General features: G+C 41.3%; 1 protein-coding gene across 15 annotated transcripts in view; it reads left to right on the top strand.

The window, feature by feature from the left end:
- The window catches only part of ASAP1 (ArfGAP with SH3 domain, ankyrin repeat and PH domain 1), a 248221-nt gene that overhangs the window by 164023 nt on the left and 61083 nt on the right, over positions 1-23115 (top strand). For 6 of the 15 annotated variants that reach the window (XR_005883756.1, XM_040979278.1, XM_040979277.1 and 3 more), the window contains 5 exons: positions 353-438; positions 7476-7551; positions 8174-8260; positions 15297-15397; positions 19587-19656. Coding sequence is in view for 13 of the 15 variants with exons in the window: in XM_040979278.1 (XP_040835212.1) it covers positions 353-438; positions 7476-7551; positions 8174-8260; positions 15297-15397; positions 19587-19656 (420 nt within the window). In the remaining 2 variants the exon portion in view is untranslated. Of the gene's footprint in view, positions 1-352; positions 439-7475; positions 7552-8173; positions 8297-14335; positions 14345-15296; positions 15398-19586; positions 19657-23115 lie in introns of those variants that run through there. The other 9 variants (XM_040979280.1, XM_040979282.1, XM_040979288.1 and 6 more) reach the window with 4 other exon arrangements.

Below are 23115 nucleotides of genomic sequence, written 5' to 3' on the forward strand. Positions count from 1 at the left end.
CAACGCTACTGTACCTGGAAAAGACAATCAGTGTTTCAGATTTTGTCCGGTGACCTCTAAGCTTGAGATCCACTGCACCAGGGAAACAGTTTTTCTAGAATATTTTGCTGCCTTAGTTCTGCTTGTGTGATAAACTAATTGTCACTATTTACAAAATGCTAACTCTTTAATCAACTTGTTTTTATACACTTTGTGACTTTGCCAAATCATTGTTCTCTAAACTGAGCTTGTATTGTCTGAAGGCCACTGGGACTCATTAACATATGCATATTCATAAGTGGTGTTCTGCCACTGCTGCACTAAAAAGCCTTATCTGCAATTAACAGCTTAAAATTCTGCTTTATTTCCACAGTATCTCATCAAAGTGAATGAAATCAAGACCAAAAAGGGTGTAGATCTGCTGCAGAATCTTATCAAATATTATCATGCACAGTGCAAGTAAGTAGATCAGTTCATTATTTTTAGCCCAAGTAAGGTCCCCTTCGTGTCATTGGTTTTCTTAATCACATTTCCTTTCTTGGTTTGGTGGCTACTACAGTAACATAATGACATTCTAGGCTTAATATGAAACAGTGTTGTTTTCCATGTAAATTAGTAACTCAAAGTAAGATGACTGTTGAGTTAACGTGAAATATTGTCTCTTGCCTCTGTTAACCTTGGCAGCCTTTAGAACTCTGCACAGAAACCTATGCTTACCGCACCGAGGCCTGTTGATGAGCCTGTCCTCCTCCCTTACTTGACATTTTACCTATTATTGAATCATTTGTACCATGTAATTGGGATTATTTTTCGAGAGCCATCGTTGTATGCTGGTATCGTCTTTGTTTGCGTCTCAGGCCTGTCTTTTGTTCTCTGATCACAATGCTGTGATGTCACATCTGCCTTTTTAAACTTCTTTGACTTTTTGGGTTAAGTTTCATGAGTTTCCTAATAATGTCATTGTAAAAGACATCTTTTACATGTCAGTGACTGTAAAAGCCTGTTAACTGATAGAAGTTTTAGAGAGAACAGTTCAAAAACTTGCTGGAGTGACCCAGATAACCCTCCCGGGTGGAAGGATGCAAAGGTCATTTGAACTAGGAAAAAAATGTGTGTCCTCTAAAAAGTTAAATACAGTTTCTTTTTGTCACTCTTATTACTTGTATGTATTTACTTAGCTATTTATGTCAAAGGAGCCTTACAGATTTTTCATCTGCTAGTTCATTCCCAGATGGCTGGGACAAGGCCGGAGGAAAGCCAGGAGCCTCTTCCAGGACTCTCACGAGAGTGGCAAGCACCCACCAGCTGAGGCTAGCTTCTGCTGCATTCCTTAGTCGTCAGCAGAGACAGCGCAGTGTTTCTGACAGATGTGTGAGGTTTTTTCCCAAAGTTCATGGGCAAAGGAGTGAATAGATAATACATATTTTTGGTGAACTTTTCAAAGTACCCTATGTGATGATTCCAAGTGGTATAAACGTCACTCATTTACAGGTTGTCCGTAGATTAGACGGTTTTCAGGAAAAGCTTTTTAGTGATCAGATTGTTGCTTCCATAGATTTGATTTGTAGTTTTTTTCCCCTCTTTTCAAAGTATATTTTACTGTGCACAAATATTTCAGAAATAACCACTGTGCACTGAAGTAGAGAGAGTTTTGTTGTTTATAGGGTCAAGTTTGTTTCCTGAAGGGCTGCCTTTGGCTCTGTATTGTTCACGGCCAGTTACGAAACTGTGAAATGAAACATGTTGTGTGGTACTCTCTGAATTAAGTTTGGGTGGATTTTTTTGTCTGTTTGAGTTTTGTAGAAATATTTTATTGCTTTGACAGTTCTGCTAAAGTAAGTGAATCTCATCGTTTTGTGAATCACAACACTGGCAGCAAATCTGATTTCATGATTTTAGAAATATCTTTTTTTATTTCAAAGTTCCTAAGTTTGCAAAGAAGGGCCAAATGTACGTAGACATGAGTTTTCAAAAATTTAAGATACTTTTTAAACTAAATTGCATAGTATAAAAAAATAAGGCATAGATTTAAAAAAGAGAAAGGAAATTGGCACCAAACTTTGTCTTTTAATTCCGTCTTTCCACAACCTTTTGAAGTAATGTCATGTAGTCTTTGTTAGCATAGGTAAGAAAAGCAACACAATGCATTTTCCCTTTAGGTTTTTCATTCTCTGTGTTTTCTCATTTCACAAACATTGATTAATCGCCCACCAAAGACCAAGTACTTTGTTAGGTTCTGGAACATAGGTTAAAAAAGAACCAGAGAGAGAAAGAAACAGAAAGAAATAAGCCTCCTGGGCAGTTACTTGTCAGATATGGAAAGTAAATCCAGTTCAGACATTCATACTCATAGTGGAGCTAGACAGTGACTAGTACCTTGAGGCATCAGACAAGGTGCCAAGGCAGGAAGATACAGAAGGCACCGATGCTTGGGGTTAGACTTAGGGCAGCTGAGGTCTGGCCGTGGGGATCCCAGGGACATCTTCCCCTAGAGAGAGGCCAGCAGGGAGCCTGCAGGGAAGACCCTCTTGCTAGGCCAGTTGTTCCGTGCAGTAGAGCAGAGTCACAGTGGAACTCAGACTGCGTTACCCCTTGGGTGGACTCTGGGAATCCCCACAAGCATGCCAGACACGTAAGACACATAAAGCATTCTCTGCTTAAAGGGGAAAAAGAAATGATTGACTTTATCCATTTGAAAGAATCACAGAGATAGAGACATATCTTGCATCCTCTGGCTCACTCCCCGAGTGGCTACCACGGCCAAGGCTGAGTCAGGCCCAGCCACAGCTTTGATCCAGGTCCCTCACCTGGGGGACAGGGGCCTAAGCTGTTGGGATATCCTGTGCAGTCCTTTCCTGACCATCAGCAGGTAGCCAGCTCAGAAGCAGAGTCCCTGAAACACACCAGCACCTATGTGGGATCCTGGCAGAAGAGAAGACCCGTTGTGTTTTTTGTGCCTATTCCAACACACTCACACAAATTACTCTTCATTTCCAAAAATGGACATTTTAGATAATATGCTGCTCGCAAAGCACATGTCCTCCAGCTCACCCACTCTTTGTCACCTGGCTCATCATTACGATCTGCAGTCAAAAGCTTTTAAAAGGGGAAGGCATTTAGCACATTGGTTAAACCACCACTTGGGATGCCTGCATCCTGTTTTCAGAGTGCCTGGGTTCCAGTTCCACCTCACTTTCCAACCCTGACTTCCTGGTAGTAATGCCTGGGAAGCAGAGGGGATGGCTCAAGTACCTGGGTTTCTGCCACGCACACATGAAACCTGGATCCAGGTACCTGGCTTCGACTGGCCTAGCTCCAGCTATTGCAGCATTTGGGCAGTGAACCAACATTTCTGAATTTTCTTTCCCTTTTTCTGTAAATAATTTTTTAAAAAAATAAAGATTATTACCCTTCATTTTATAAATAAGTATGACTAACATCAACCAAGTGTCTTATTGACCGGGGTGTGTGTGTGTGTGTGTATGTGTGTATGTGTATTCTGCCATAATTCTTTACATTGGATTTCTTATTATTCACAGCAATAGAAAAATTAAAGCTGATAGAGAATCAGTAGTTTGCATGATGTCATAGTCATTTAATAGGTGGTCAGTAAAGTGTCAGAATAACTGAAGTAAATATAGGAAATCTAAGGGAAAAAATAGTTCAATTGGACTTCAGAATTAAAAGTTCTGCTCTTGTAAGAATACTGTTAAGAAATTATAACAGTATGTGAAAGTATTTTCAAATAATTTCTTTGATAAACAGCCCAAATTTTTAAATGGGCAAAGGTTTTCAATAGTTCTCTTTAAAAACAACAAGAACAATTAAAAAAAAAAAAAAAGATATCCCAAAAGCACAAAAACCCTAATTGCTAAGAAAATGGAACCAAAACCAGAGTGATACCACTTCACAGCCATTAGGAAAGAATTGTAATGAAAAATAAAGCACATACACAAATGGAAACTAGTCCCAGTGAGGATGTGCAAAAATTGGAAACCATACATTGCCAGTAGGAGTACAAACTAGCATAACTGTTAGATTCACCGCTCACTAAATGTTATATTCGCCAACCACCAGGGAAAGAATAACACAGCCAAATACAGGAGAAGAATTTAGAAGACTTTTCTTTCGGGGAACCTCGGGCACTGGCTTCCCTTCCCCGTGCAGCAGACAGATGTGAAGGAGTGGGCCGCAGAGGAAGAAGAGAGTGGAAGAGATGGGGGTGGGGCTTTTTAAACTCTCTTTGACACGAAGCCAAAACGGGGATCGTCTCGGCCCTTAATGGTGGGGGGATATGGGTCTGTGTCCCTCATTGGTGCAGCGGTGGTCTCGCAGCCTGAGAGTCCCGCCAGAACTCCACCATCAGTTCTGCATCTGGTTGGAACCAAACTCCGCCCTTCTCCAGTTACCGTGGTAGGCATCAATAACTGCTTTGAAAAACATTTTGGCAGTTTCTCTTTTAAAAAAGCTCACATTCTCCTACCCCTGCTTATTACCTCAAGAGAATTGAAAAGAGGGATTTAAATTGAAATGTGTATGTTGAGAATTTATGGGTCCATTACTCTGAAAGTCCCAAACATGGAAATACTGATGTTACCATGAGCTAATGAAATTGATGTGTATGAATTTTATGGAACATTAGTAATCACATAAAGATGCCAAACTGTGTATTATATGAAAGGAGAGGGAATGGTAGCTGCTGCTGACATGTACAAGGTCTCTTTTGGGAGCATAGAAATGTCTGGAATGAGCTAGTGGTGATAGTTGGGTAACATCAAGAACATAAATAAAAATTTCTGGGTGCTACTCTAAAGCACCCAGAGATTTTTATTTTACACGTATTTTATCTCGGTAGGACAAGTGTAAAACACAGAGGCCCATGTCCTCTTAGAACTTACCTGAAAGCTACAGCCCCTTATCTACAGCCCAGCTCACTGACTTTAGCAAGAATGTTCTTAGATAGTATGCAGAAATGTGGACTCCGTAAGCTTGGGATTTGGCCCAGAATTAGACATTTTTAAGAATCTCCAGATGCAACTCTGATGTACTGTATTCTCTATGGTCTCTTTGATCTGTCAAGCTGTGTTTGTAACTAATTAGTACTTGCAATAGCCCCCGTGCATTCTCTTTCTTAAAATATCACAGGATATTTAAAAACATTCTTTGGCCTAGAATGTTGGAAATTAGTATCTGACTAGTCAGAGCTATGAGCTTGAAACCCACGCTTCCCAAAGGGATTGATATGGGATTTGATTGTGGCTCGCTTCACATCTCTTTTTTTTCTTTTTTTTTTCTTTTTTTTTTTTTTTTTTTTAGTTTGTTTGGAGGAAAATGATTTCCGTGATATTCCAGGATATCCTGATTTCTTATTCTCTGAGTGTTCAAACTTGAGCTCCTTCTAAACCAAGCCAAGCAGAATATCTCATGAGGAAAATTGGATAAATACTCCTGTTTTCTCAGTTTCCTTTTACCATCATTGTTTAGACACAGTGGTTAAAGATCCAGCAGGAGAGTATCTCCTGCCTGTTGGATGGGTGGCTTGCCATGTGTGTGTATTAGAATTTGTTTGTGTAAAGATGAAGCCCGTTTGCCCCTCACTTGGCAACTACCATTTGGTCTAGCAACCTATGTCATTAAAATATGGTGACATTTATTTCAATTTGCTTATCTAAAACATGAAGCGAATCTTGCTATCTTTAACATTAGAGAAACATTGTGGTTCGTATGGTTGGCCTGTGAACATCATCCGTTGAGCTGCATCACTGTGCCTGGCATGTTAAGTGTCTTACTGCCACTACCTGTAAGAATTCCGCAAGTTAGGTGTGATTATTTCTGTTCCCTGTGTAAGGACTCCGAGAGTCAAGGATCTAGCAGTTATGTGGTTTTTAAGTAGTAGAACCAAGATTTGAACTTAGATCAGCCTTGTTTGTCACCTGTGTTCTAGAGATAGGAAGACTTAGATCTAGAACTCAACTTTGATGCTTTAAATAAGTTCGGTCAGGCTACTTGATCTCTCTGGGCCTCTTTTCCTTACATGCCGTTCATGTTAGCAGTCATCTGTGTTGTTGGATTGCAATGACATTTTACTTATTCTTTTGCTTATTATTACTGGCTTATGAAGAATAGAAATGAGTAACCAGATAAAGAATTGTATAGGTAGAATTCTGAAAGTGTGCCTGGTGCAGGAGTTGCTGGCCTTGTGAAGTTGGGGTCCACCACTCTCCTGCAGGGGAATGTGTTCATTACCCCAGATGTGCTTTAGACTCTTCCTCAGGGACTGCACATTGTCATGATGGACTAAATTATTAGGTGATTTCCTTTGGAAAAAAATAATTCTCCTTTTTAAAAAAGATTGTTTATTTGCAAGGCAAAGGTACAGGGACAACAGAGGAGATAGAGGTGTCCCATCTGCTGATTCAACTCCCCAAATGGTCACAGCTTCTGGAGGTGGGCCAGTCAGAAGCCAGGATCTTCCTCCAGGTCTCACACATGAATACAAGGACCATCTTCTGCTGCTTTGCGAAGTGCATTAGCAGGGAGTGGATCAGAAGTAGTACAGCCAGCACTTGAACCACTGCCCATCTGGGATGCTGGCATCACAGGCAGCCTTACCCGCTACACTACAACGCTGACCCCTTGGTGCTAACTTGATCTTCATCCCCTTTTCCCTCCCTAAAAATAGGGAGAGAAAATTATGAAGACCAGACTCCTGAGTGCAGGTGTGTGTCTAAGACAAGAAATCTTCCCTAGAGAGTTAAAAATGCAGCTTCAGAATTGAACAGGCTTGGATCCACATCCCAGTGCTGCCACTCATCAGTTGTTTGGGCGACTCAAGCAGGTTTTATAGTCACTCTGTGCCTCAGTGTACCCTTTTTACAGTCAATGAGATTGAAATGCTTAATTCATGAAACTTGAGTAGATTAGATAATAGTATATAAAGTGCTTTGCACAGTGCTGGGCCTGTGATAAATCTCCACAAATGGGAGAGAGTTCTTGTTACTACTCAGGTGGAATAATGCCACCCTAAACATGTGACAGGATAAATTGCAAGTTCGTTGGTATGTGTTGGAACACATGAATCTTCAGGGAACTAAATGAACTCTGATATCCTCCTGCCTTATCTTCAGGCCCATAGCTCCTTGTAACATCCAGTTGAACTTCATGATATCCCACACCTTAGCATGTCTCCCTTTCCATTTTGAATTAAAGTGCGGCCCATACAGGAGGCCTTGTGCTGCATACAGGTGAGTATATACATTAGCAAGTCACTGTGTTAAGACTGCAGCTGTAATTGTCTGTGTGATATCTTCTATCAGATGTCAAGCGATAGCCATCGTTTGTTGAAGAATTTTTATAAATACTGAAATGAGCTTTATAACTGTTTTATGAGATGAAAGGACACATGCTAAATATGTAAATCAGTAGTTTCAAGTTTTACTAGTAATTATAGTTTCTTTTTTATATTGCTTCTAAATCTTTAATGTTTTGTGTTGTAGTTTCTTCCAAGATGGCTTGAAAATAGCTGATAAGCTGAAACAGTACACTGAAAAATTGGCTGCTGACTTATATAATGTAAGTGTTTTTATGAAATACATGCACCTTAACCCTCTTCCATTGGTAAATGCCTTTAAATTTGAAATCTATATGTGGAGACTAATAAAAACACAGTATGTTCAAAGATAATTCCAGTATAGCCGAGAACAGACAAGCCTTCACCCAAACTCAGCGAGCTCATTGGTGGCCTCATTTTCCAAAGTGTTTCATGTGTTTTGGGTCGGGTAGATAGGCATCTGCTCAAGATGAATATCCATCAAGGTACAGTAAGTTTAAAAGGTTACTTTGCTTATTTTATATTTTCTTTTTCTAATATCCATGTTTTGCTTTCGTAATAGAAAATTCAAAGGACCTAAAGGCTGCTTTTTAGTGTTGCTTAATTATACTACTTCACAGCTAATGACCTTGCCTAAGTATGTATTATTTAATAAGAAAACACATCAAGTTGTTCACTGATCTCAAAAATCACAGGTGTTTTCATGAAGAGAGAGACTGTTATCAGAAGTGAGACAGTGTGAGGAACTTCACTGAGGAAATCAGCTGCATAATTGGATAGTTCAGTGAGTGGGATATTTGGGTCAACTATTCATAAGAGCATACATGACCAAAAAGTTATAGAAGTTCAATCTTCCCTTCACAGATAAAGCAGACGCAGGATGAAGAAAAGAAACAATTAACTGCACTCCGAGACTTAATAAAATCATCTCTTCAACTTGATCAGAAAGAGGTAGGTGATCTGGACGCTGATGAGAGCTGGCACTCCGTGTGAGGCTGTGTGCACCCTGTCTGCAAAGCAGGCTGGCTGAGTGCTGGTGGGGACATGTGAGTAAAACATGCAAATGTGTACTTCCCATGGTTCACCAAGTAGAAGCCTTTCTTCTCTCGCCCCTTTTAAGAACGGGTGACCCCTGTCTTTATTTCCAGTGTTAACTGGTGAACTTACGGAGTGTTTCTGTAGGGCTGCTGATGTCTGAGATACACACCCTGTAACTCTTCTTTGTGGGTCTTCTTTGTCTTTCTGGCAACCAGAGGGAATCTCTTTTTGTCAAGGAAGTATTTTAAATCCTACCGATGCTTTGACCTTCGATTCAGAGAATTAAATTGACAACAGCCGTGGATAGTGAAAGTACATGAAGCACAACAGATCTTAGATGAGTGTGCTACAGAGCATTAATTGTAAATCATTTGTTCATACTTTAAGTGAATAACTAATGTATGTCTGAAATGGTTCTAGATCTTAAACTTTACTACCCTGCCATCAAGGAAGTCATTAGGAAGCGAAATGAACCAACCATGTACACAATTAGTCATGCCTACATGGCATCCCTGCTATTAGTAATATACTTAGACACCACCCTGAAGGCAAAAGCAGGAAACCTAGAAGGCACTGGGGTAGAAAACTGCGGCAAAATACAGGAGGAGTAAGAAATTTGATTTCTGAGGTTGAAGCTCAGCCTTGATCACACGGGGCTCATACCACGGCTATGCGAATTGTACCGGCTAGATCCTTGCTACATAGGGTGCCTGCAGTGCATCTCTCAGTGCCTGAGTTGGAATCTCAGCTCAGCTCCCCCTTGCAGCTTCTTCATAATGGGCATGGGCATCTGATGATTAGTGAAGTTGTGAGTCTGCCACTCAAGTTGGAGACCTGGACTAAGTTCCCAGCTTCAGCCCAACCCAGTCAGGGACTTTTAGGGGTGAACTCACAAATCGGAGAGAGCCCACTTGCTCACTGTCTCCCCTTCTGACCTTCAAATGAGTAAAACTAAATATTTTTTTAAAAAACCTTAAATAGTTAACGCCATAGTTACCCAGCAGAATATTTTTTTATTCCAACATTTTCTGAAAAGGGCCATGATTCTAAAACAGGAGTAAAATAGCTCCCCTAAAACACCATGCACCCTGCATTGCGGGAAGCCAATTACTAGCCATTTTAAAACCTGAAGTTTTTATTTACCAAGTAAGTATATCCTTGTCTGCGTCCCTGAATCCAGTTTTTGGTAGGCTCACTTGGTTTTGTTCAAATGAGAGAACCTATACAAGAGATTTTCAAAAAACTTCATAGAAATGCATGTTCTAAGAAAAAGGCTATGCATGAATTTTGCACTAAAATAAGCATATTCCATGGATTATTTAAAGCAACCTCATAGTGCCTGACCCTGGGGACCTGCCAACACAGTGGCTAAGCAGGATCTACATGGTGTCATCCAGAGTCTCAGAGCTGGCACCTGCCAGTGAGTTCTCCAGCTGTGCTTTAGAACTTCCAAGTATCAGAAGCCTAGTAGTCTTCAGACTGAAGCACATGTGCTCAACTCTGTGAAAGTGTTGATTGTGAAGGTGCTTATTGCTGACACACAAACCTTAGGAGAAGCAGTACCCTCTCTGAATGATTGCACAATTCTGAGAAAAATCGTAAGGCTTTTTAACTGCCCACCATGCACTTCAACTATTTCCTGCCTTTGTCATCATCCAGGATTACCACCTCTCTACCCATGTACGTTTCCTTGAACACAAAGGGGGTGAGGGAGTAGGTGGGAAAACAGCACCATCCCCTTGTTTTATGTAGACTGAAACACTATGCTAGCTAGAGAAGTGTAAACTTAAAGGAGCATGTATACAATGAAATGCACGTGATTTACTTTAACTCCATGTCAAATTAATAAATGATGAGTCGCGTTTGCCTCATGCCCAGAGTACTTTAAATTGCCTTTTCTCAGCATGTGTATCCCTTTCTCGTGCTCTTCACCATCTCTCATTGCAAAATGTGTTTGGAAAGCACTGATTCGTAATGACTTAGCATATATGTAGGAGACTGCCCGTTACGGAACTCTTACCACAGCACAGCTGTTTAAAGCTGTCTGAAAGATTGCTGGCAGGGAGCCAGAGCTGTGGCACAGAGAACTGAGCTTCTGCCTACAGTGCCAGCATCTCGTATCAGCACATTCAGTTCTCAGCTGTTACACTTGTGATCCAGCTTCCTGCTGATGCATCTGTGAAGGCAGCAGAAGGTGTCCCAAGTGCTTGGGTCCCTACTAACTATGATAGAGACATTGATGGGTTTCCTGGCTCCCGGCTTTGGCCTGACCCAGCCCAGACCTAGCTGTTGTGGTAGCAACTTGAATGAACCAATAGATGGAAGATCTGTCTCTTACCCTTTCTCTCGCCTTTGAATTTTCCTCTCATTGGCCTTCTCATTCTCCCTGCTACTCTCCCTCTGTCTCTGATGTTCTGCCTTTCCAACAAATAAATATTTCCAATAAGACTGCCTAAAAAACTAAAATGCAAGCAGTCACTTAACCTATTTAAACATACCTTCCCCTCCCCTCATTCCCCCGAATTCTAACTTGGATCCATTAAACGAATCTCCAGAAATTTTAGTTGTTGCTATAACTTGAATATTCCTCATCCAAAATGCTCAGTGTCAGAAATGTTTCAGGTTTTAGAGTTCTGGATATTTGTGTAGGCAATACCAGGTGTGCATTCTCTAACTTGAAATCCAAAATCTGGGGGCTAACACGTGAAGCCACCTTCTCCCACACTGTTATCCCTGGGTAGGAGTTTGTGCTCCACCTGCCTGTCTCAGGTGGTTCCTGGACCATCACCTCAACTTTGGTGACCTTGGGGCCTGCTGGCAGGCTTAAACCCCAAAATGACCCAAGTGTTTAGGCCCCTGCCACCCACATAGGATAACTGGAAGAAACTCCTAGCTCCTGGCTTAAGCCTGCTCCAATCCCAATTCGTGCAGATGTCTAGAGAGTGAACTGGTAGGTGGAAGATTCAATCTCTCTCTATCTCTTTCTCTCTTTCCCTCTCTCACTCAACTAAATATTTTTTTCAGAAAGCAACATTTTTGAGTACTCTCAATATGTTTTTGGAATTCCAGATTTTAAATTTTCAGAGTGGTAATACTCAGCCTGGAGGATACCCTGATTTTTGGAAGACTTGTTTTTCTCAGTAAATTCGAATTCAGGTTATAATCTTCTGGCAGAAGTTTAATAAAATTGTTTAATGAAATTATCTGTTCCTTTTATGCTACCCCAGCCTACCAAAAGAAATATCTGAAACCTGACTATTTTTAAGATTGAAATTGCTTTGGGTAATGCCATCGCATTTATAATATACTAATTCATACCAAAAAGTCAAGCTCTCTGTTGAAGTTCCCGATATACATTCTGAAAACCCCTTTTGGCGTTGGTTCACAGGTTTCACAGAAACTGTCCCAGTTGACTGGCACCCTGAAACTGCTCAGTAAATATTTAGAAAGATGAAATGGAATAGATCCTTCTGTACTTTACACAGAATGGATGTTAGAAGCATTTTAAGCCACATTAAATCAGTTGATGTATAATTGCTTGCAATTTTAAAAGATTTGAGCTTTTATTCCTTAATAACACATTTATATATTAGAATGACTTTACAGATAAAGGTGATTTGTCTGTGTTGCTAATGGAGAAAAGGAAATTGAACTGAACAAAAAAAAATAGTCTGACTTCATTCTATAGTTTATACTCTCTGACTCACATAATTTCCCTAAGGTTTTATTGTAAGTTTGTTGTTTAGTGTTACATTCTTGCCCAAATGAGTTTTTCACTTGCATTTCTGTCTTAGTGCATCATTCATTTCTGTTATGCTGTCAGAGAATTTGGACCTATTTATGTGTATATTTTAATATTAATCATTATTACTTAATAATTCTCCAATATCTATCAGAAAATCTACTTTTCATTGATCTAGAATACCGTGCTGAGCAAGCTGAATGGCCATGATTTCTCAAACCACACAACAGTTGGTGTGACTTTATTAAGTATAAAATTCACTGATTGTTACTGTAGGCTTACTGTTAATTTAGCAATATGAAGACATACTCCTGCTTAGTCTGATGAAGTCAAAACCTAGACACCAGTTTGTTCACCTTTACAAGCATGGCTAGCAGATGTGACATGAACCCATTCAGTTAGTGTTTGCAGTTCAGAATCTATATGTAAGAAATGACTGAATAGCAAATTAACTTAGCATAGTAGTTTTCTCATTAAGCCCTAGACTTTTTTTTTAAAGATTTATTTATGTTTATTACAAAGTCAGATATACAGAGAGGAGGAGAGACAGAGAGGAAGATCTTCCGTCCGATGATTCACTCCCCAAGTGAGCACAACGACCGATGCTATGCCGATCCGGAGCCAGGATCCAGGAACCTCTTCCGGGTCTCCCACACGGGTGCAGGGTCCCAAAGCCTTGGGCCATCCTCGACTGCTTTTCCAGGCTACAAGCAGGGAGCTGGATGGGAAGTGGAGCTGCCGGGATTAAAACTGGCGCCCATATGGAGTCTTGGCGCATTCAAGGCGAGAACTTTTAGCCGCTAGGCCACCACGCTGGGCCCAAGTCCTAGACTTTTAAATCCTGGCAAATGCCTTAAGGTTAGAGAAATTCTGTTTTCAAGCTTCATACAGACCCTAAGATTATGTGGGCAGAGAAGTCTAGTTCACTGACAAAGGTTCTGAGGAAGGAGGTGTTTTAAAGGAATGGATATCCCAGATTTTGGAGTTTGTTTGGAATATTTCTAGGAGGTAGAATTACAGCAGGGATTCATAACTCTAAATCTGTAACTGAGTAATCTTAATATGATTTCACTTGATTGAATCAGGAATCTGCCTCTTGTTTGGTTGCATCACTCAACCCCCCCACTTCTGATCTAATATTCGGTCTTGTTTTCTTCGTGGATTTATGAGCACACTGGTTCCTTCCCAATGAGACCCTCTGCTGTTGCCGTTGCTTCTGACAGCAACACTGCCCCTCCTGTGCCTGGTGTTGTGGACAGTCTCTCATTCTGTCCACATCCAGGAAGCATGAAAATACCATCCAGAAGATTTAACCAAATTACGTGGGTTACATGGCTCTGGGCCATGGTTAAAAGTAAAATTTAGATTCCTAGATCACAGTCTGTGTTACACCCCTAGCCAAGTAACTAAAGTTGTCCAACCAGTTAGGTATTGGAGGGAACCTAACCTGCTGAAGACAGAAAAGTCACTTCACTTAAATACCTGTGTTTGTCTCCTCATTCGTGGGAGTCCACTTGCCTGGTCAGGTGCAGTATTCCTCTCTCATTTACCCACAGCAGAGAGCGGGGCAGTGATACGGCTAGAATGTGAACACTCATCTCACTTCAAGGCTTGTGTCCTGTGCAGGTGCCCTTAATACCTGGCTTGTGGGAGGTGTTAGAGTGTGTGTACAAACAGAATCTGTCATGTCTAGAATACTCTTGGAAAGACACTTTGTCCTGCAGATTTTTCTTTCACTTGTTACTAACATTAATTTACATCTCTGAGTCCATGCGATTTGGTCCAGAAGGATTCTCACACCTGGCAGAAGCATCCTGGCTCTCAGCAATGCGTGTGCTCATCATTCAGGGGAGAAACACCGAGACTCCTCCTACCATTTGCAGTTACTAGGCTTTCTAAGTACCTCCTTTGGATTTCAGTGCTCACCAGCCATTTTGTCCTGGTGAAAAATGTGTACCCCATGGTCTTCCACTCCCTTTTATATTCCTGTGCCCACTCAGCATTACCAGAAATAAGATCGGATAAAGAGGAAGATATGGTGGGCCATCATCCAGTACTTACTCTAATTCTACAGGTGCATGTAATTTCTAGTTCTAATCTCTTTACAATACATATACATATATATATATATATGTATTTATAACAAACTGCTTCAGTTATGTGTGGTAAGATTTTCAGTGAAATTAACTGTTTTCAAATGTTCTGCCTTTTTTTTTCTCTGTTGCTTTTGCCCTTCCTGATCGAAGTCTAGGAGAGTAAGTCAATAATTTTTTATTAATTTTTATTGTTATTTTCCACGATCTAGTTCTATAGACATAAGGATTTCCCCCTCCCCCTCTCCTTCCTTCCTCCCCACTCTCCCCCCTCCACAGCTTTCCCCCCATATTATTACAGCAGTTTAGCCCTTCAGCAACAATCGCAAGTCCAGCATTCTGCTTCTGAAGTGTATCACGGCATTGTAGGTGTAGACAGTACTTTCTGTGAGAATGTGTGGTCGTGTTTACATGTTGAAAGACCCATGTTCCCAGTGTAACACTTGTTACATTTTCAGACTGTGAGGACTGTTTCAGGTCACATGATCCTTGATGATAAATGCCAGTGGGGTGCTGGGGTGAAGTCCATCTTATTTGTGTCTCTGCTGTGGATTCGCCCTTTGTCACTGTCCTTGCTACTTCATACGCTTGTCATTACCTTGGAGTCATCCTTTTAAGTGCAAGCTATGATTACAGCTATATTTTACAGAGCACAAGTTAGTTAGAAGAAAAAAGGATTGTGTAGTAACTATTAATGCCTCACGCAGAAGGTTCCCTTTCACTGGTGATAACTTAGCGAGAGAAAGTAAAGATGCAGTCCTGGGACGAGCATGTTCAGTTGTAGTCCAGTCCTTCCTGCGTTGCTGCCTTGCTGCTGCATGAACCAGTGTGACTCCTCTTATCGCCTGCGGTGCTTCTGCTTGTTTGAATTCACTTGAAAATAGAGCTGGCCTCTGATCTAGAAATAGGAGAGCTACACCCCAGGCCATGCCCTGACTTGAACTTACGTCTTATGGCTTGGGCAACTGAGTGCTTGCCCTGCTTTCTTCCTCCAAAATGAAGACATCACCTCACAGGCCCCACGTTGTTCAGTTCTCTTGCACTCTGGCTTGTCGGCAAAGACTGAATGGCAGAATAGACTCCATTTTTGTTGAATCTCCACTTTGTTTTCTAGGATTCCCAGAGCCGGCAAGGAGGTTACAGCATGCATCAGCTCCAGGGAAACAAAGAGTACGGCAGTGAGAAGAAGGGCTACCTGCTCAAGAAGAGTGATGGGTATGTGAGCATTCCACCACCACCACTGCCCTGGGGTGTAGTTAGCATACTGACTGTTGTCAGTCGGGAACTTTTCCTTCCTGTCTGACATCAAAACACACACAAGTTTTCTAAGGCCACTAGCTACACACCTTTAGTATACTGATTTTAAATAATTCTGTTATCTTTGGAAGAAGGGTCAATTGTTCTGTGACCCACCTCTTAGTGGCACCTGTGGCTCATAGCCTGTGGTTTCCAGAAGGCAGACTGAGCAGCAGAGGAGGCAAGCCATGCTCTCCCCACAAGCCCTCCTGTCCTTCTGCTCTGTCTTCTGTGAGGTTTTCCTCGACCTGAAATGTCCTCTTCGCAAGCTGGGCGTCGCCTAAAACTTCTTCACTCCATTTAAATCACAATCTAACCAAAGCCTTTGCTTTCTAACTTTAAAATAACAGACTTTTGGTGACTCCTAGCCCTGCTCTAGGATGAGCCACTGTCCTGTCTGTACTCTGTACCTAAGCTTCGCAAATGGTCTGCTCTGTCACATACTCCGCTCCAGGTCACCAGCCCTAGCACTCAGCATGGTCTTCTCGAAAATACCTTCCTTTTCCTGCTTCCCTCAAGTGGTTTCCCATCATGTTTAGCATCTCGGCCAGACCTCCCTCCCCAGCTTCAGCTTATACCATTTTTTACCCTGACCCTGCCACATTGCCCTTCTTTGTTTCCTAAGTTGGCGGTTCTGTTTCAAAGCAAGTGTATAACTACAAATTTGATTTTCTCCTTAACTGTCATTTTTTTAAAATAAGGAAGCTGTTTGTTTTCTAATTGTGGATGTACCGCTTTCTTGCCTTAATCAAAGATGTGCACATTTTTTGGTCTATTTTCATTCATTTGTTGACATTGGAAATAGTTGTAGATTTCCAAGATTACAATTTGTTTTGATCATCACTCTTAATTCACACATTCAGCATGAATTCTCAGCATTCTGAGAATCCTACTGTGTGTCTTGGACTCACTCTTCTAGGCATGAGGAAGGAAAGTCCTTATCCTTAGAGTTTATGTTCTGAAGGGGAACATAGATGGCAGTAAGTAAAAGTGTGGTAGGTAGATGGCAATTAATGCTGTAGACAGAGTGAGGCAAGGAGCGTGCTGAGAGTGGTCAGAGAGGACTTGGCTGGGGGTGTTTGAGCACACGGAGGGAAAGGAGCAGACTATGCAGGTTCCTGGGAGAAGGGGGAGTGGCCAGGAGTGCAGCATGGCTGCAATGACTCATGAGACCCCCCCGAGATCAGGACAGAGGGGACAGGAAGCCGAAAGCACTGAGTGCAAGAGGGAAGTCACTGAAGGATTTTTAGCAGAGAAGTGACATGATCTGGAATGTTTTGAAAGGTTTTTTCCCCCTGTCTGCCCTACCAAAGTAAGTGTGGGATACAAGAGCAGGAAGGAGCAGGGAGAGTGGTTAGGAGGGTGCTGCACAAACCCAGGTGGAGCCCCAGTAGCAGAGGTAGGAAGAAGTGGTCTGATCCTGGGCTGAGAAAATAGAGCCAATAGGAGCTGTTACGTGGTGTAAAGAAAAAGGACCCTCACACTTACACAGCACCAAGTTCATCACAGAAAATGAAGTCCTGATAGAAGACAAGGCAAGAAATCCCTACCCCCAAGACCCTTTAAACCAACAGAGACAAAACTATAACTCTGTGCTGTGTGGAACCCAGTTTATGTGAGCTCGTTTCCATCATTGATCTTGCTAGAAAGTTCCGGAGTGCGACACCACATCCTTTTCCCAACCTTCTGTTATTCAGACTTCTCTTAGAAATCTGACAACATCTTCCTCCATCAAAAGGGCAATTAATGTGTTCTGTTGGGGGCAATGATAGGGTATTATGCATCTTTTGAAGCAGAAGTATGGAACCTTTTTTTTCACACTGCTTGCCTAAAGTCACATTGGTTTTCCTGAAATTATGATGATCTGTTTCTGAGTAAAGTGATTAGCATTTGTATCCTGAAGGGAGATCAAAAAGTCTTTTCTTTAAAGAGTGTTTAGTTCAAACCCTTATGTGTTCAAGGAAATTATCATCTTGTGAATAATCCTCCCTATAACTGCCCATAACTGTCGGACACCTCTTCTCTCATTGGACATCTTTTTCAGAGAGATGAAATAATTTGACTAAGATTATACAGGCAGTAAGTATGGGAGCCAGATTGGAATATGGTCTCCTGACTTAATCTTAAGTATCTCCCCTTGCTGTGCTAAAGGAACATAGTTCTGTTACCTTCCTTGGGATATGCAAGCCAGAAACTCTCCCCTCTCCTCCACTCTTTCATTCCATCTTCCTTCCCTCAGTCCACACACATTAGTGAACCACCGTCATGTTGGAGGGAGCCTACAGGAACTGGAGGTGAACGGCAGATGAGATGGGCTCCTCAGCCTTACCTTATCTGTAGTCTTTTCAGAGATAATGAAATAACTATTGCATCTTAAAATTGACCTCAGACAGCCCAACTTCCTAATAATTACACAGGAAGTAAAAATCCAGTAATGGTGGTTCAAGGTTGCTTGTGACTGAAGTACTTAGACATGCAGACCCATTTGTTCACAGTGACTGCTGAGGTTTAATTTTTTTTTTCCTGAAGTCATTTAAATGATTGATTTCTGACCTTAATTTTGGAATGTTTCTTATTACTTGAAGAATTGTGATACTTAAAGGATTTTTTAATTAAAAATTTCTTTAAATAATTTAAAAATTTTGTAGCTCCAAGACATTTATTGAAAATCAAAGGAGCAGATATTCTCAAAATAGTTCCAGGAGATGGGGATTATGATCTTCATTATATTGATAAGGAGTGTAAACTCCCAAGAGGGTTCATAAGCAGTACCACATAGCTAATGGTGGTAACACTGAGACCGAGCTCCTGTGACCCAGCATTGAAGTTTGTACTTTATAACACACTTCCTTTCCTGAAATTTGGAAATTGTGACCTGGAGCGATCTCAGTGGCTTTGTGTGGACACCTTCTGGTGAGAGTTCTTGGTATGTTCATTCAGTGACAACACAGACCCAAGTGTTCACAAATCTTTGAGCACAGCTAGTGACAGCTTGGAGTGAAAGCTTATCAGAGTGTTCTGAAAACGCTGTGAGCCTTGTGATGCTGCTCTCCGCCGTGAGTGGACGCCTGTACCTTGCTCACTTTTCTCTGGCATCTGGATGCACCACATTAGTGATCTCCGTTACCTGAAAGAATGGATGTTTTTGTATTACTTCCCTTGCCTGAATTCACAGTGCAAGGGAATGTAAATGTTACCACCTACATTTCCTTAATATATAAGTGTAAGAACTAATGAAGAAAGACCCAATTTAAAATGAATAGACCAAGTGAGGACAGGTTCCTTTGAGGTGAAATCATTTGGTTGCTGGAGTGGATCACAATGGTTTTGGCTTAGTGGGTGCAGAAAATGCCTTGGTCCTGAGAGATGTTTATGGGGTGAGCTGTGGCATTCCAGAGAGCTGCCTGTGTTACCCAGATGCTGTTGCGATTTTCTGACAGGTAGTGCCTCTAATCAGTCCGTACGAACTACAGAAAACATGCTATGTAGCTAGAGTTTGAGGACTATTAGTTGGTGGTTGCAGTTACCTGCAAAGGAGGTCTGGATTTTGAGCATACTGTGGGCGGTTTACATTTGGTCAGATGCTGTCAAATCCTTACTTGCTTCTGTGAAGCGCTTCTAGAACCAACTCTGCTTCTACTAGTTACCTACACCAGGTGACAAGTCTTTCTGCTCTAAGAGTTAGTTTAAAATTTGTGCTGTGTCACTTCTTTAAGGTAATTTTTTTAATGCCATGATACACTAAACAGCGGAATGTTGGACTTGTGACTTGCTGTAGGACTATGCTATTATAATAATATAGGAGAAAGCCATGTTGGGACTTCTGAGGGTTCTGGGGGGAAAATCTCTGTGTCTGTGGAAACATTTCATGGAAAACACTAATTTTGAAAAATAGTGCTATAAAGAGCATACTTGTACATGGCTGTTCATCTGAATTAGCTGCCATGAAGAATTTTAAAAAAATAATAATAACCACCTCTAGAATTTTCTGTTATGTAGGATTGGCTGGGGGCAGGTCTTCTGTAGTTAATATATTATGCCTCTCATTGTGTAATTGTTGTCCTTGAGTAAATCAGACATGACATCAGTTTCCTTTGATTTCCCTCAGGATCCGCAAAGTGTGGCAGAGAAGGAAGTGTGTTGTGAAGAATGGAATTCTGACCATCTCACACGCCACAGTGAGTGTGCCTACTGATTTCTTCTGCTCACTAGCTAGGCTTTCTGGGGACAAGGTAATGCAGCCAGCACCGAAATTTTGCACAGATCTGTTTATGTGTGGATTTGTGTCAAATACTTTAGAATATTCTTTTACCAAAACGGTTTTTCCCTGTGATTCATTGCTTTCATCGTCCTGTGGGGCCATCCGAATTTTTTCTTCTTTTACTCCCTCAAACTAACTCAAGTGTTGACACTATATTCTTATCTCTTGGTAATTTCTATGGGCTGAGGTTCTGAAAAAGTCTAGTTTTCTGAATTTTAAAGATAACAGGGTCTTTTGTTCAGAAAAGTAATGCAGGAAACAATACACATTAAAATGCCCAGCTTTGGTAGTCAAAGAAGTGTGCAGTGCGACAGTTGCTGCTTTGCCCTTTTTTAAAAAGCTAAAATTTCTGTTTAGTTTAAAGGTGTAAAGGTTGTACTGGAAAGGGCAATAGAGAGCAAGAGTATGCATATCAGAAGTTTCAACAAAATTTCATACAGTTTAACTCAGTAATCTCAACTATTGAGAGACAGGTCCTTGTTTAATTACAGTACCCTCAGCCAGCGGATTGTCTTCCAGGAAGAGTTGAACATTTATTACATTGACAGCATTTCATTACTCACAGCCAAGTTTAGATTTCTATCAAGAAAGGAAGAACCATCAACCTTCCCAAAATTGGTTTCACTTGGTCCTCCCAAAAACTCACATGCTATGGTAACCTTCACCTTAACTACACTGAAGTGCTGCCGCTCTCCCAAAGTTAGAAATTCAACTCCACTCTGTCTGACCTGAGTTCATTCAGCCCGCCCGTTGTCTCTGTTTCTGCCGAGCCGTCATCAGACTTCTAGGCTCCTGTGGGCTCTTGTGGCTGGCCCTGTTCATCTTTCTGTCCCCCACACAGAACTTGGCATGTTGAAGGTGCTCAGGGCACACTCAAGGCCAGGTCCCTCCTGATAGGAGATTGCATGCCTGTGAAAGCTTTTGCTTCATGGAACTTGAGCCATTGTATCACAGCTGTCCCTTGCAGACTTACAGAAAAACCCTGTGCTGTTTCCCCAGGGATCTTCAATCCCCCTGAAACAGCCCTGCTGAGATTAACTGCTGTGACCTGCCACCTGTTGGATACGACCCATCCTTGTTCACAGTCCTGGGTCAGTTAGTAATTGTTACGGATGCTTGTCTAATAATTAGCCACTTAGGGTTTCGTTTTAAGCTTCCGTTCATTATGTTAGCTATAAAGGATACATGGGTAGGAAATTAAATAATTTTGAGCCGCTCCTATTTAACTTCATACACAGTTATCTGTATATATTAGGTGAAAATTTCTGCCTATTTGACAATTTAGGTCATGAGGTTTTAGCCACAGATTTTCTGTATGTCCCTGTTTGCCCTTCTGCAAGAGAATCTTTCTATAGGTTTGTTTAGAGCCACAATCCTAAAGAGGCATTTTAGCAAGTTACATAAGGACCTTATATCACTGCTTTTCTTCCGGTCTGCTGCAGAAGGCAGTGCAGTGTAGCGTGATGGGAGATCACAATTGATGAAATGCATCAGTGCACTGCTTGCTAGTTACATGGCCTTGGACAGTTTGCTAAAAATAAAACTTTAACAATTCTCTTCCCCTCTGCTTTTTATTTTCTGCCAAGACACACAACTGTAGCCAAGCCAACTGTTTGCGTGCATTCCTAACAACTATGCCCACCGTGTTGGATGGCTGAGGTAATTGACTGCAGATCTGCATAAAAAGCCTAGGCTGGCTATTTACTAGGTGACCTTGAGTAATGAAATCATCATTGGCTGGGATAATTCATTTCATGTCTACACTCATCTAGTAGTCTTTATTGCTACTACTGTTAGCTCGTGAGGTGTCACCAACAATGCTGAAATCTGCCCATACCCTCTTGGGCTCCAAGTTTTCCTGCCCTCAGAGCAGCCCTGATTTTTGGATTCCGTCTCACTGACATGTGCTGTTTCCCACTTTTCATTGGCTGTCAGCCAGACTTTACTTGCTGTCAGTGACATCACTGGTAATCCCATTTCTACTCCCGCCAAAAAAAGTCTCAGTAGCCAGTTTTATCCAGCTATTCCTGCTTTGGCAAACACTTCTGATTACTTAGAATTAGATTGAAAATCAAGACCAGTAGTTTCCTATGAAAACAGATTTGGTGATCTTAGGAAAAGTGAGAGAAAAAGACTTTGTTAGCAAATTTGGGAAGCCCTTTAAAATTATTTCATTACTTTTAAAAATTATTACCCAGGTCTTTCAGGAAAGGGCCGGATGTGCCCTCAGACAATGCATTGAGTCCATTGGCTTGGCCAATGAGCCGTGTAAGATCTGCTTCAAAGCCCATTCATCTCAACAAATGTTGTAGGGAAAAATATGCTTCTTTGTACACCTGAAACATTTGCAACTCATCCCTAGGAGATTTCACCCATTAATTCATTACTTTTCATATATCTGATCAGAGACATAAGGTTTTGTTATTATTATTTACTATTCATAGTAAATTTGGTACCACAATAGTCAAAATCAATGAGAATGTCAACTTGCTACTACAATAATAATACAAATGGAGCAGCTTCCATCTGGTGCCATTTAGGATAAGTACAGTGTAAGATACTTTCATTTGAAAGTGTCAGTTCTCACTTTCAGTAAACATTTTCATGTAAAAACTCACGTATCATGGAAGTGCTGTGTCAAGGCACTAAACCATTATGAATTCATTCTAGTACCTTCATTTGCTTTCTCTTTGTATATTTCTACTAAAAACATTATTATATAAATAAAAGGAATACATAATAATTTTAGTTCAAAATCTTACTTTATTGTAGTAATCCTGTAAAATTAATTTTGAAAGCTTAAAAAACTGTACTTTTTAGAAACTTTTGCTCCCTAATTTTATTCGCCTCAGTTCCACTTAGTCAGATGCCTACTACTTACTGCACTTAGGGAGAACCCTCCAGCTAATCCTGCTCCTCAGGTTAGCCCTACAGAATACAGGATGTTTGTGTCATTTCTCTTAAGACTACAGGTCCTAGGAGGTAGGACCCGAGATCTCGGTCATCTTTGAATTCCATCACCCAGCTTGCCTGACATGTAGTGAGTAGTCAGTGAATTTTTTAAAAGATTTATTCATTTTAATTGGATAGTCAGCTATACAAAAAGAAGGAGATACAGAGAGAATGATCTCCTGTCCACTGGTTCACTCCCCAAGTGGCCACTGTGGATGGAGCTGAGCCAATCTGAAGCTCCAACAGCTTCTTCTGGGTCTCCTACATGGGTACAGGGTCCCAAGTCTTTGGGCCATCCTCTACTGCTTTCCCAGGCCACAGGCAGGGAGCTGGCTGGGATGTGGGGCCACCAGGACAGAAACTGGTGCCCAAATGGGATCCTGGCGCATGCAAAGCAAGGGCTTTAGTCACTAGGCTACCACAC

This window comes from Ochotona curzoniae, unplaced genomic scaffold (assembly GCF_017591425.1).
Source record: "Ochotona curzoniae isolate NIBS_2020 unplaced genomic scaffold, NIBS_Ocur_1.0 contig_3190, whole genome shotgun sequence".
In the NCBI taxonomy this organism is placed as follows: domain Eukaryota; kingdom Metazoa; phylum Chordata; class Mammalia; order Lagomorpha; family Ochotonidae; genus Ochotona; species Ochotona curzoniae.